This window comes from Manacus vitellinus, unplaced genomic scaffold (assembly GCF_001715985.3).
Source record: "Manacus vitellinus isolate BGI_N305 unplaced genomic scaffold, ASM171598v3 scaffold_12_pilon, whole genome shotgun sequence".
NCBI classification, from domain to species: Eukaryota; Metazoa; Chordata; class Aves; order Passeriformes; family Pipridae; genus Manacus; species Manacus vitellinus.
In genome coordinates, this window is record NW_021938949.1 from 17536144 (window position 1) to 17549106 (window position 12963).

General features: G+C 61.9%; 1 protein-coding gene across 1 annotated transcript in view; it reads right to left on the reverse strand.

Moving 5' to 3' along the window:
* CORO7 (coronin 7) overlaps positions 1 to 12852 on the reverse strand; it is a 35403-nt gene extending 22551 nt beyond the window's left edge. The window contains exons 1-7 of the mRNA XM_029957868.1: positions 12826 to 12852; positions 10275 to 10371; positions 9914 to 9988; positions 8307 to 8377; positions 7792 to 7975; positions 7224 to 7300; positions 6070 to 6120 (exon numbers count right to left, since the gene is read on the reverse strand). Of these exons, the coding sequence (XP_029813728.1) occupies positions 6070 to 6120; positions 7224 to 7300; positions 7792 to 7975; positions 8307 to 8377; positions 9914 to 9988; positions 10275 to 10371; positions 12826 to 12852 (582 nt within the window). The remainder of the gene's footprint in view (positions 1 to 6069; positions 6121 to 7223; positions 7301 to 7791; positions 7976 to 8306; positions 8378 to 9913; positions 9989 to 10274; positions 10372 to 12825) is intronic.
* Between the last annotated feature and the right edge of the window lie 111 nt (positions 12853 to 12963).

Consider the following 12963-nt stretch of genomic DNA (forward strand, 5'->3'; position numbering starts at 1 on the left):
CATTAGTTCCATCCTGGCTCAGCAGTACGTATGGCAGCAAGTATGTGGGAGGCTGGGCTGCTCCAGGCTCGCTCAGACACCCGGCTGTGCAGATGTTGCCAGAGGTGAGCCGGCGGACAGCAGTCACTCCTGGGGACCCCCCGCCCCATGTCCGGTCCCCTGGTGTGGGGGGTCTCGGCAGGGCCAGGGCAATGTGACCTGGCACTGAGGGTGGACACTGGTGTGGTTTGGTCAGCTCAGAGCCCTGGGGTGGCCATGGGGCTGCTGCAGATCTCTGGGGCTGGCAGAGCTTGGCAGAGATCCTGGCACCCTTCCTGGAGTGATGCTGGAACCACCCGTGTCCTTGGAGCAGGGGAGCAGCCGCAGCCCAAAGGACAGGCATCCCTTCCGAGCTGCTTGTCCCAGCAGCAGGCTGCAAGGGGCCCACCAGCTCCAGGCCAGCACTTGGGGATCCAAGGAGGCCTCCCAGTTCCCTGCCAGTGCCCAGGCAGCCCAGCTTCCTCCCACCCATTGCATGGGTCCAGCTCAGCTGGTTTTGGGCAGCCCAGGCTGGGGGCAGCCTGCACTCCCTCCTCAGAGCCAGATCAGCTGCATGGGGAGAGTTTCCAGCACCATCCCCCTCCCAGTCTCAACCCATCCCTCCCACCACAGGCTGGGGTAAGGCGCTGGTACCCACAGGGGTCCCCAGCCCTGCTCCCTGTGCAACACGGAGGGGGCCGCGGGGGGGCCAGGCCTGGCGTGTGGGATGCAGCTGTTGGCAGCGATGCAGCGGCGGGGTCGGGTAAGCTGGTAACAGCTGCCCGCGGGGAGCGGCTGCCTTCGGCTGCCTGGGAGAGCCCCACACAAAGCCAAGGCTGCTCCCGCTCCCAGGCGATCCCCGTCTCCACGGGAACCGTCCACCCTCAGCCGGATGCAGGGCAGGGAGGGCATAGCCGTGGGGCTGGACAGGAGGCAGATGGTGGGGGGGGGAGGCCCAACTGTGCCCTTGGCAGAGCCCCCGTGGATGGCAGGGGCTGGGACAGCTCAGCCGTGCCTGTGGCTAGCAGCCTATGAGCATGGCTAGCAGCCTGCAGGCATCTGATCCCCGTGGGAAGCAACCCCAGCAGCAGGATCTGCGTGGGCACAGGAGGCACCAGAGCCAGGCTGAGCCATTCCTTTGCCAGCAGGTGCCAGGGCAGGAGGGGTCTTGCCTGGCCAGGGCACTGTGGGGGGCTCCAGGGACTGACGCCCTCCAGCTCCATGCACATGGGGAAGTCATTGCTCCTTCCACACCCTATGAGGCAGCTGGGGGCAGGAAGAACAGATTCCAGGGAGCTGAGGGGGTTAACCATGCACAGAGTCCTCCTCTCTGAACAAGAATGTGAGTGATCTCCCTTCCTTGCCAAGTCCCAGTTACTCCAGAGGTGGCCAGGAAAGCAGAGCAGCCTCTCCCAGGCCAGCCCCACTCCTGGTCTCTGCCTGTAGCTCAAGGAGACCAGGATCTATCTGGTCTTTCCAGGGGAGCAAAGGGATCCCACATGGCAGCAGGGATGCTCCAGTAGCCACCACACTGCCAGCACTGGCCCCTGCCCACTGCTGAGTGTGGGGTGTTTGTGTCATGGCAGGGATGGAGTGGGACAAGCCCCCTCCTGCCCATGTCACCTCCCTGATCCCACTGGCCAGGGCAGCATTGCTGTGGTGCCCCCGTGACCCAGGGAGCTGGGTATCCTTAGGCTCTGCCTCTCCCACTCACTGCCAGAGCAGCCCCCACCTCCACTCGGGATGCTGCCAGCCCAGCAAGGGCAGGAAGGTGAGTGGGATCCTACCCAGACAGCCCCTACCTTGGCACGAATGCCAGGACACAGGACCAGGATGGAAGCATGACCTCCATCCCTGGGCAGGTGAGGGGGAACTCGCTGGCCTTGTTTGGTGGGCAGGCTGCAGCACCCATCAGCACCCATCCATCCCTCCTCTCCCACATCTCATCTCTTCCTGCAGCCTCCGACCCCGTCAGCTGCGAGGCTGTTATCAAATCCCAAAACACCTCTGCCCTCTGGAGTAGGAGCCTGTCAGGAGTCCCAGGTCAGACATAGGCTTGGGCTTCCAAAATGCTGGGAGGGAGATGCCAACCCATGTGGGCCTGAGCTGGCGAGGCCATTCCCAGCAGGAGGGACCGGCATCCAGGCCTATCCACCCGGTGCCACCACACACCCACATCCTTTGAGATGCCTCTGGCTCATGCCGAATCCTCCTCGACTTCCCCGTGTCTGCCATACCAAGCGGCATTCCTGGGAAGGACGGCCGAGGGGGAAGCAGAGCAGAGGAAATATAAACAGTCCTGTGCAGCTACGCTGGGGAACAGAAGCATGAGAGCGCCGAGTGTGCGGTGCTATAAATAGGCAGCCCAGAGTCAGGCCAACTTTTTCAAAGCTTCCCACGGTCTCCTTGGGAATGTGGGATGCTGTGGACCTTCCCCCAGCCCGGAGGAAGCCGCTGCCGAGGCTGGGAGTCAGGTACCCCCGGGGTGACCCCAGCGTGGGATACCATGATGATGAGGTGTCGGGGGAGGAAGGCTAAAAGTCTCTCTATGTCCTGATGCGCCTTCCACTGACAATGACGAGTGGTCCCCAGCCAGCCCCAGACTGACAGCTGGACCCTGGGCAGTGGTGGCATGTTGGGGTCCATGGAGTCCTTCCTGGCTGTGGATACAGCTGGGTCACTCCAACCTGGATCTCCACCTTGCCACAGCATCACCCTGCCACCACAGCGATGCTGCCCATGGAGACCCTCTTCCTGCTGCATCTCCCACTGTGGCAGGGACTGATGTGACCCATGGGACGGTGGCCACGGTTTGGGAGAAGGGCTGGAGTCCCTCTCCCACCCCGGGACTTGGAGCTGGGCTGGGACAGCACCAGGTATGCTTGGGCTGTGAGCCCCAGCTGCGCCCCGTCACCGCGTTCTGCCCCCAGCACAGTCCACAGGGTGGGGGGACAAACCCACGGTGGGGACAGGCCTGCAGGGACGCTCTCCCAGCTGTCCCCAGGCACCCTCAGCCTCGGCCCTGCTCATTAAAACAGCTCATTACAACACGAGCAGGAGCGTGCGCCGGCCCGGTGCGCGCGGCCGTTCCCTCGCCCCCGGTCCTGCCGAAACGCCGGCAGAGGAAGTTTCTCGTGAGAACAGAGCCAGCTCCTCTCCATCCCACACTAGCTGTGCTCAGCAGCAGCCCCACAGCTTCCCAGAGTCAGCTCCTGTCCTGGTTGTGTCCCTGTCCCGGGAGCCAGGTGCTGGCCAGTTGCACACACAGCCCCTGGCACGAGCGTGTGGGGGACAGAATGTGGCCCATGGGCTCTGTACCCAGGAGAAGGTGGCCAGGGCAGTGGGCAAGTGGAGATGCCACTGTAGAAGCCCACGGCGTACCCAAATCACTCCCCTGCCCTGTGCTGGTGACCCACCTGGGGATCAGCTGGGTTATGGGCACCTTCCCAGTGCACTGACTCCCTGCTCAGCACTGTGTGCCCTGTCCCACCAAGGGCACGGCCCAGGGGGACATGGGATGGAGGTTTGGTGGGGTTGGCACAGGAACTGCAGGAGGGCGAGGGCGGGAGCAGCGATGCTGAGCCCTGGCAGAGCTGAAGCCGCGAGGGAGAGGATGTGACTCGCTTCCAGGGAGAGGGTCAAGGCGAGGAGGGCGACCACCAGCACCTGTGGGAGGGAGAGCAGGCGGCTGGGGCAGCGTGGCCTTGGGAGGGGATAAGGCAGCGGACTCACAGGGTTCTCCAGGAGGACAGCAGAGCTCAAACCTGGACCCAGGTCCAGGACCTGCTGCCAGGCAGCAGCAGCATGGCTACATGGGGCGGCACAGCAGGACCCACTGCAGCCCTGGCACCTACACTGCCAGTACAGGGGTACCAAGGAGGCACGGAGAGCAACTGTGTGAGTACAGCCCTAACACTCAAGTAAGGGCCTGCAACGAGGGGCTGAGCGTCCAGCAGGATGAGGCCACTGCTCTCCCAAGGGAAATCATGGCCCCGGGTACATACCAGGCACCCCACGGGGTCAGCCAGACCCTGTCCACGCTGCTCTCACTGCGTCACACACTCCTGCCTGCTACTGGGACATGCTCAAAATAGCTGCCACGGGCGTAGCCGGGAATGGGGGGTCAGGCCCTGGCGAGGGCATGGCTGGGGTGTGGGCAGCCTGCCAGTCACCCTTTTCACCCACTCTCAGTCGCTGCCCCATGTGTGCTGCATCCACAATACCCGAGAGCAGCATCAGGTACTAGGAGGAGAGACCCCTCCTCCCTGAGCCTCTTATTTTAGCTCCTTCTCATTCTTCTCCCCCTGCTCTAAAAAAAGGAATGTTTAATGAGGCAGGCTTGGCAAATTAAGAAAACCAGCCGGAGGAGCAGCCCAAGGCCGAGGCCGGCTCTTGGCACCACCGAGTGCCGCGGAGAGCCGGGGGAGAGCCGGCGGTGCCGAGCCCTCCGCCCGCTGCAGAGGAAACCCAGCCCGCGGCGCCGTGGGGGCCAGCCTGGCTGGAAAAACCATCCCACCGTTCACCTCTGCAAAAAAACAGGCAAGTTCTAAGCCAGGAGCTCCCGAGGTGCTGGCACCGCACCGCAGCTGTGGCATCACCTGGTTCTGTAACCGCGCTGGCCCGGGGGGAGAGAAGGAGCATTTCCAAATTAACCAGCCCTCCAGCAATGGGGAAAAAAAGAAACAACAAAACCCAGGAGTGCTAATCCCCTTGGCTAAGCAAGCTCTGCGCAAACTTCCAGAGGATTTATGGCATTTTAAAGTTTTCCCCTTCAGCACAGTACTTCTCGAAGACTAAACATCTCCATCCACTCCGAGCTGGCCGGGGCAGGGCTGCAGCAATGAAGGTGCATATTTCTCTTGGCAAACGTGGATCCCCAGCCCCAGGCTGGATCAGACAGCAGTGGAGGGAAGTGAGCTGCCTGCTTTGAACAGCCACCATCATTCACACGTTATTTTTAATAGCTCAGCGAGACAGAGTCCACCCTCCCCAGGAGACTTGGCTCGAGCCCATCGCACTCACGGCTCCGCCGAAGCACTGTTAGACAAGCTGACAGGTCTGGCAGGGGGAGAAGTGGGGGGAGGCGGGGAGGGGAGCACTGGGGCCACGGATGGATAGTCACAGGATGAATTTGGGACCAGGTAGTGGGACCTTCCAGCCCTGCCAAGTGGCAGCTTGGAGCAGGAGAGTGTCACGGGGGCCACTGGAGGGCTGGAAGCACTTTGCCCTGGCTCGCCGGCACGTGTCACCACTGGGTTTATGTTTATATATTGTGGTGGGGTGTTTATAAGGCTGCCTGAAGGGTTAGGGCACCATTTGTACCCACAGGAAGCACCCAGGGGCCTTACAGGAGCTCGGAATCCAGGTTGTGGGCAGGAGCAGATGGAAAGTCCTGGTGCAGTGCTGGAGCACTGGCTCCCTCCAGTTGGTGCCCAGGGTTACCTCTGTGCCTGAGCACAGTGGCTTCCTGAGCCCATGGGCAGCAGGAGAGGCACCAGGAGCATCAGAGCCTGCTGCAGCCATCCCACCCTACTCTCCACTGCATCCCTCCCTTTGGGCCCACAGCCATCAGCAGCCAGAGCCCCCAAGCCACAGGAAACCTCTAATAAGAGGCTGTTTGAACTTGACGTCAAGGCTTAAGTTCTCTGCTTATTTCCTAATTGCTGTTATTTGCTGAGCTGTGCAGATCTGGCCACCCAGCCCTCACTCTTGCCAGGTCCTCATCCCCAAGAGCCTTTGGTCCAGCTCCTGCAGGGCAGGACAGAGCCTGGGGGCCTGAACAGCCCGGGAGCCCACAGCCCCTACGTCCCCTGGGCTCGGGATTGCTGCCTGCAGTGTGCCAGGGCACTGGGGGAGATCACCAAACTGGGTGGGAGGGCACTGGTGCCAAAAAGGAGGCAGCCCCATTCCCCCTGCCTTCAGTCCCTGCCTCCATGTTGCTTATCCCAAGTCCTGCCCCAGCTGGGATGTTTTGGGGGACCAAAGCCCACCCCCCCAGCAGACACCCAAGTCGGGCAGGGCTGCCTGCAGCACAGCCAGAGGGGATGGTACCTGGGAGGCAGCTGGGCTGGCTCGGGGGTCAAAGATCCGCAGTTTCTTGTCCTGGTGAGATAAAAGAAAACAGAGGAGGGTTAAGGACCCTGGGGCCAGTGGGATTGTCAGGATGTATTAGGCAGAAGGCTGCAGCGAGCAGCCCCTCTCCTTCCTGCCCATCACTCTCCTGCCTGAAGTGTCTATTCCTATGGATGGCTTGCACTGTGTCCTCCTAGTCCTGTCCCACATTGTGGGCAGGGGTGCACCCCCAGCACCCCCAGAGCCTCACCAGGACTCCAAGACACTCTACTCCCAGAGAAGGAGGGGGCCTCCTAAAGTACAGCCAGGGCTGGGCATCCTGGCAGTGCTGGAGGGGAGCAAGCCCTCTCGTGCCTGGCATCCCTGCACCAAAGGGGGCACGGGACCCCCTTCACAAGGGCTGGCAGGGCACAGAGGCAGCAGAGGGGTGCCCTGGTGCCAGCCTTACTGCCAGGGTGCTGTTTGGGGAGCACACACTGCGTCAGCCACACGGCACAGCACGGGGGCTGCCCCACATCCCAGATGGCACAGCTTGGTGTTGTACCCTCTGTGCTCAACCCGCACGCTTGGCAGGGGCTCCAGCCACAGCCGGGACTCCAGCTTAGCCCGCACTCTCTGCATCCTTGGCCTCCGAGCGCCATCCCGAGCCCACCGGCTCCGCAGGACCGTCTGCGCCCTTGGCGCGGGGAGGGGGCCGTGCTCTCAGCCTGCGGGCTGGGTCTGTGTGCTCAGACCTGCTTGCTCAGCCTCCAGGCATGGCCTGGGGGGCTCCTGGCTTGGACGCTCAGGTTGCCCGCCCAGCTTGCCCGCCCGGCCGCCGTGCGAGCCCCGCGAGCGGCCGGCGCCATCTAGTGCCACATCCCAGCGGTACCGCCGACCTCATTCCTGCCCTTCTCTACCCCGAAACTTCCCGTCCCTCCACACTCCCCACCCCTGGAAGTGCTCAAGGCCAGGCTGGATGGAGCTCTGAGCAGCCTGGTCTAGCGGAATGTGTCCCTGCCCACGAGATGAACTTTAAGGTCCCTTCCAACCCAAACCAGCCTGATTCTATGAAACCGAGCACACCAGGGTGCAGCTGGTGGCCAGCCCTGTCATGCTGTGCCACAGTGAAGTCACCCACGTGTGCCACTCACCTTGCAGGAGGTGCCAAGGAGGTGGCCATCTCGCTTCCAGGTCAGGCTCTGCAGCTGGTCCCCGTGGGAGTCCAGGGCTGCAGGAGGAAAGCAGGGTCAAGAAGGGTCCCTCCCACGGATGGGGCAGAAGTCATCGCTCTCCCACCTGGAACACTTCCCAGGGGAACTGATCTGTCCTTTCTGAAGGGTTGGTGGCAGCCAGGACCCAGTGGGACACTGCTGTGTCTGTGCAGGGAGCATTCCTGAGCTGCTGGAGCCCCACAGGCCTGTGCTGCCACCCACCTCCTCTCGCTCTCAGGTTAGCTGAGGTCTGGGTGAGCAACCACCCACGGCACCCACATCTGCCCACGCCCTGGGACGTGCAGGGAGAGGGACACCCTGGGCAGCACCAGTGCCTTTTACAGCACTGCACCAGAGCGTAGGGAGCCTGTGCACAGGCACGAGGGACTACGGTGCTCCCGGCCCAAAAAGCCACCCCAGCTGCCTGTTCCACGACACCAAGGTCAGGACTTGGGCTCAGGCACCAGCACTGCAGACCGACATTTCAGGCAGTCGTGGCCTTGCCTACCTGTCAGGGGCTGCTGCTGCCCCACGTCCCAGACGGTGACTCCCTTCCCTGCGCCGCTGGCCAGGACTCCATCAGCTGTGGGGTGGAACTGCAGCACGTCCACTGGGCCCCCCCCAGGCCCCAGGGTCAGCCCCGCACCACTGGGCATGTCCTGGCCACTCTCGGGCAGGCGCCACACCTTCACCTGCAGCCCCAGGGAGAGGTGGGTCAGTCCCCAGGCAGGTGAGCAGGACCCAGCTGGGTGCCTGGGCTTGCTGCTTTTCCAGGCTTTGTTCCCTGAGGACAGCAGGTGACCCCTGGTTGCAGCTCAGATCCCAGACAGGAGAAGCTGATCCTTGTCTGACACCATCTGCTCTGTCCCCCACAACCTGGGGATGTCCCACTCTGCTCCCCAACTATGCTCCACCCCACACTCCTCTTACTCCCATCATTCCAACCCCATCTCCTCCAGGACTCCACAGTGAATCCCAGGGACATGGGGTGTCCCCTTGGGACCCCTATCACTGAGCACTCACCATCTCATCAGCAGAGCCTGTGGCCAGCAGGAGCTGATCGAAGGGTGAGAAGTCAAAGTCTGTGACCACGTCTGGAAGGAGAAGGGCAGAAGTTTGTCCCCACCTTCCCCCTGCAGACAGCGTGGCAGTCCCTTCCCTCTTCCCCAGCCTGATTCCTTCCCTACACACACACACACACACGGGCAACCAGGGGCAGATCCAGACCCACTGAGGCGTTTTGGAGCAGCTCAGCTTTGCTGTGAGTGCCTGAGCCCATCCACACTGTCCAGCAGGTCTTGCACCCCTTTGGCAGGGGATGGGGGCCCTGAAGGCATCTCCCTGTCTAACCCATCACCACCCACACGTGGCTATGATGTCCAGATGAACGTCCCCCTGAGGCACAGGGAGCAGCACGGACAGCACAAGGCTGTCTGTGCTGACCAGATGCTGGAGGCCATGGCCTGCTGGAGCCATGCCGGTACAAGGCTCCCTTTGTAACACCCTGGCTCGGGATGCCAGCAGCAGGGACACTCCTCGCAGCTCTGGCAGCAGGGCCCAGCGGGAGGAACGCTGGCACCATCAGCAGCAGCCCCTCGGATGCATTTGGCACGCTCGGAAAAGTAGGTCACTGTGTACTTTCCTGCTTCCAGGAGACAGGCCCCAGAGGCACGAAGAGCAGGCAGCTCGCTCTGCTGCATCCGCCTGGGAGGAGAGAAAATCCCTTCCCTGCTATGGAGGCACTGCCGTGGCACAGCACGGCTTCAAAGGGCTCGTGCTAATCCCATTAAGAGGCCATGGATGTTGGGCTGGCTCCCATGCACCCCTCTGGCACTCCCGAGGAAGCAGCAGAGCTCAGTGGCTGGTTTGCCAACACAAGGAAGCTCCTGGTGCCAGAGGCCAAGGTGGCCCAGGCAGGGCACACTGTGCAGTCCTCTGGCCATGCCAGGGCACACACACAGGAAGGTGGTGCTGGGACTGGGTCCCATCTTGCTGCTCTGGTCTAATTTTTGGGAAGTGGGTGGTCAGCACGCCCCAGGCTGGCACTGCTGCTCCAACAACCAGGAGAGGGGCACCCTGAGATCCCCACAAACCCTCCCCGTGCCCGGGCAGGAGGTAGAGCCCTGTTCCTCTGCCAGCAGCGATGCTGCCAGTGCCTGTCCCCTGCAGCACTTGCTCTGTCCACGTCAGAGCTGCTGGTCCAGCCTGTTCCTCCCGCCACTGCAGCCAGGTACAGCCGTGGTGATGCCATCCCCAGCCTGGCACTGGGTGTACTGGGAATTTCAGGGCGTGCAATGAGTAATGTGGAAAGAGTGCGTAGTAGAGCGTGAGGAAGAGCTACATGTCCAGGCTTTGTTGCAGCTTGAGAGATGAGGGAACACAGATCGATTCGGCTCCAGCCTGGTAGTCTTCTGTGGTCAGCATAGCTGCAGGTGCCTTGTGAGACTTGTGAGGGTCACCCTGCCCATGGGTGATGGTTCCCTGGGAATCCAGCAACTCCCCATGCCCCTTGCCTGGCAGGCAGCCCACCACAGCCTCCAGGGCTGGGACTCAGCACCAGAGCCCCCCAGCACAGCCCACATGAGGCCAAACGCCTCCTGTGGAGGTGGAAGGTGGGACCTGACACCCACCTGAGTGGCAGCAGAGCTGGGACACGGTCCTCTTGCCCCCATCCTCGCACTCCAGCGGCACAATGCCCAACACACCTACAGAAGAGGGCACAGGAGCAGGTCACCAGCCACCCACCAGCCTGACCGTTCCCTATGGGATGCTCCCAGGAATCCCCCAGCCTGGGATACATTGAGGGGCACCCAGCTTTGAAATGCAAGCCAAGAGGTGTGGGACTTGCAGCACTTTTGAAGATCTCAGGGAAAGCCTCCTCCCCTCACCCTCGTGTCTCTGGTGTCCGTGGGGCTGACCCCCCCACGATGGATGATTTGGGACAAATCCATCCCACCCCACGAGCTGTGCAGGGGACCCCCTGTGCCTCACCTGCTGCCTCAGCATTGAATGCAATCCAGCAGCAGCTGGACTTCACATGGTTCCCACAGGATGCGATGGAGCCTGCTCGGATACCCCCAATCCATGCCTAGGATGGAGAGGGAAAACTCATGTCAGGAGTTGCCTCTGTTATGGTGAGGCCTGATGCCATGGCCAGAGCACAGCTGGAGGGGAGACATTGGCACTGCATGGCTAGAGACCCTCAGCCCCAGTGGAGCTCCCATGCCGATGGAGACCTGGAGGCTGCCAATACCAATGGGATTGTGCCAGAGGCACATTTGTAGGGTCCTACTCTGTGGGATGGCCAGGACAATGTGGCTGCTCCTGCTTCCAACACGAGGTGCAGTCCCCTGCTGGGGCTGGAGGATGGCAGGCAGGAGCATCCTGGCTCCCAGCACTGCCTCTCCCCAGAACTGTCCCAGCCCTGGGCTCTGCCACTGAGGGAAGGGCTCAGAGGACTTTGTGATAAAAACTGAGGTCAGGGAGTCTGGGATGGGACAAAAGCTGTTGGTCTGTGAAGCACCACAGGGTCAGGCTGTGGCTGACTGAGGCAGCAAGCTTCCCACATGGACATGCAGCCAAGGAACTTCATGACAGCTCCAAATCCAGAATCCCACTGTGCAGTAGTGGGAAACATCCCACTGCTACTCCACAGCTGAGCACTGTACCTGTGGGGCACTGAGACACCCTGCATCAGCCAGACCTGCTCAGATATCCGACCTCAAGTGGCCACCAGGACCAGGAGCTTCCTGGCACACCCAGAGCCAAGTCCAACCCTTGAGCAATGGCAATGGCAGGTGTTTCATGGGTGCCACCATGACTGTGTGCCCATGGCAGCCACTGGCATCACAGAGAGCTGCAGCAGGTGTCTGGAGCAGTGGACACCCCACAAAACCAGGCAGACACCCTCGAAGGGGAGGGAGCTGCGTACAGGAGCCCCGGGTTTCCTCTCCTTGCACAGCTTCCTTTTGAGGCCTGACAGGGAGCAGCGGTTCCTGCAGCACTTCCTCCAGCCCTCACAGCTTGGTACAGACCTCTTAACCCCTTACCTGCCAAAGGGAGGTTCCTCTGCCTGCACCTGGTGGGTGGGCAGGGGGCTGCAGTAGGGATGGGGAACAGGTCTGGAGCATGAGCAAGACCCAGGAGGAAGGGTCCTACAAACTGCATCCCATCACTCTGCACTGGTCCCTCGAGGGGGGACACCAGCCACCTCTGGTCCCCAGCTTCCAGGGGTCCCACACAGGACCCCTGCGCTGAGGTTTTGCAGAGGGACCACTGAGCTGGTCCATCCTGGCCCCACAACTTCCCTGTGCACAGGCAGGAGCCCTCAAGGAAGTGATCCTTTCCTCAGCGTGCCAGCACGGCCGGGAAAGCAGATGGAACCATCCTGGCTACATCCCTAGAACAAACTGTGAGCTCTCAGGGGGCATTTGCCAGCAGAGCCCCGCAGACGCTGCCCGAAGAGACTCAGATGTGATCCCTCATGTTTACACTGCGCTTCCTGATCCGGCCAGGTCAGGTGTCTGCCTGAGCCTCCACAAACAACCCGCTCAGCCAGGGACCCAACAGTGTTTCCCGCCGTGACACCTGAGATGGGTTTTGAGACGAGACATCCACCTCCCACCTCCTGCCCTGCAGAGCTGGGTGGTGTGGCCTTGATTCCCAGGGATACGTTTCATGCCGCGTGGCCCTTTGGAAAGGCCACCTGGCACAGTGGATGCCTCCTTGCACACAGGGGCAAGAGCCCCCTGTCCCTCAGAACAACCCCACCGTGGGAACCGACCCCAGGGCAGTGGTGACGGGGACGCCCCTGCCTGGAGGATGCTGTATCCACACAGCCAAGTGTCCCAGCACCCACACCCCCCCGGCACACACGCTCTGCCCTGCCAGAGCCTCATCTGAACCCTGAGGGTCGCAAACATTTGACCAGCTGAGATTTTGATGACCCGCCACCTGTCCTGCAGACACACCAACGCTGGCATGCCATGGTGGGGGGTGGATGCTCAAGGCTGGGACAGTGGCAGGGGCCACTACGTCCCCTCCTACAGCTGAAGCTCAGAAGGATGTTTTGGGTGCTTACCAGGTCTGCAGAGTTGTGTGAGCACAGGTACAAGGGTGGCTTGGGAAGTTACAGGGAAGGAGTGCACTGACATCCAAGGGTTGGGAGCAGCACCAGCCTCACTAATGGTCACAGTGCTGAGAAGATGCTTGGAGTTCCCAGCTCAGGAAGCCCCCAGAAGGGCTGTGTCCTAATAACAGTCCCCAACAAAGCTCATCTGGCATAACCCACCCCTGACCCCACATCTCTGCCAAACCTGCAGGGACAGGGATCCAAGGGAACGCCCTGGCCAAGCTCCACAGCCCTGTGGAGAGCACGGCAGGATTACCTACTGCCAACACCACGCGAAGAGGTGGATCATGACACCTGGCACGATTGGGGCTGGTTATTCATGGGGCTGAGACTGGAGCTGGGCACCACATGTTGCCCAGCGAGACCCCCCGGACCTGCCTGGCCTCAGCAGTGCCGAGCTGTGCAGCTCACGGGCAGGGTGAGGGAGCTCAGCACCATCCCGCGGGGCCCAGCGCTTCCTCTTTGCCTGCGGAAGTGGGATGGCAGGAGTGGGGCAGCAGGACTGGGGCGGCAGGACTGGGGTGGCAGGAGCGGGGTGGCAGGAGCGGG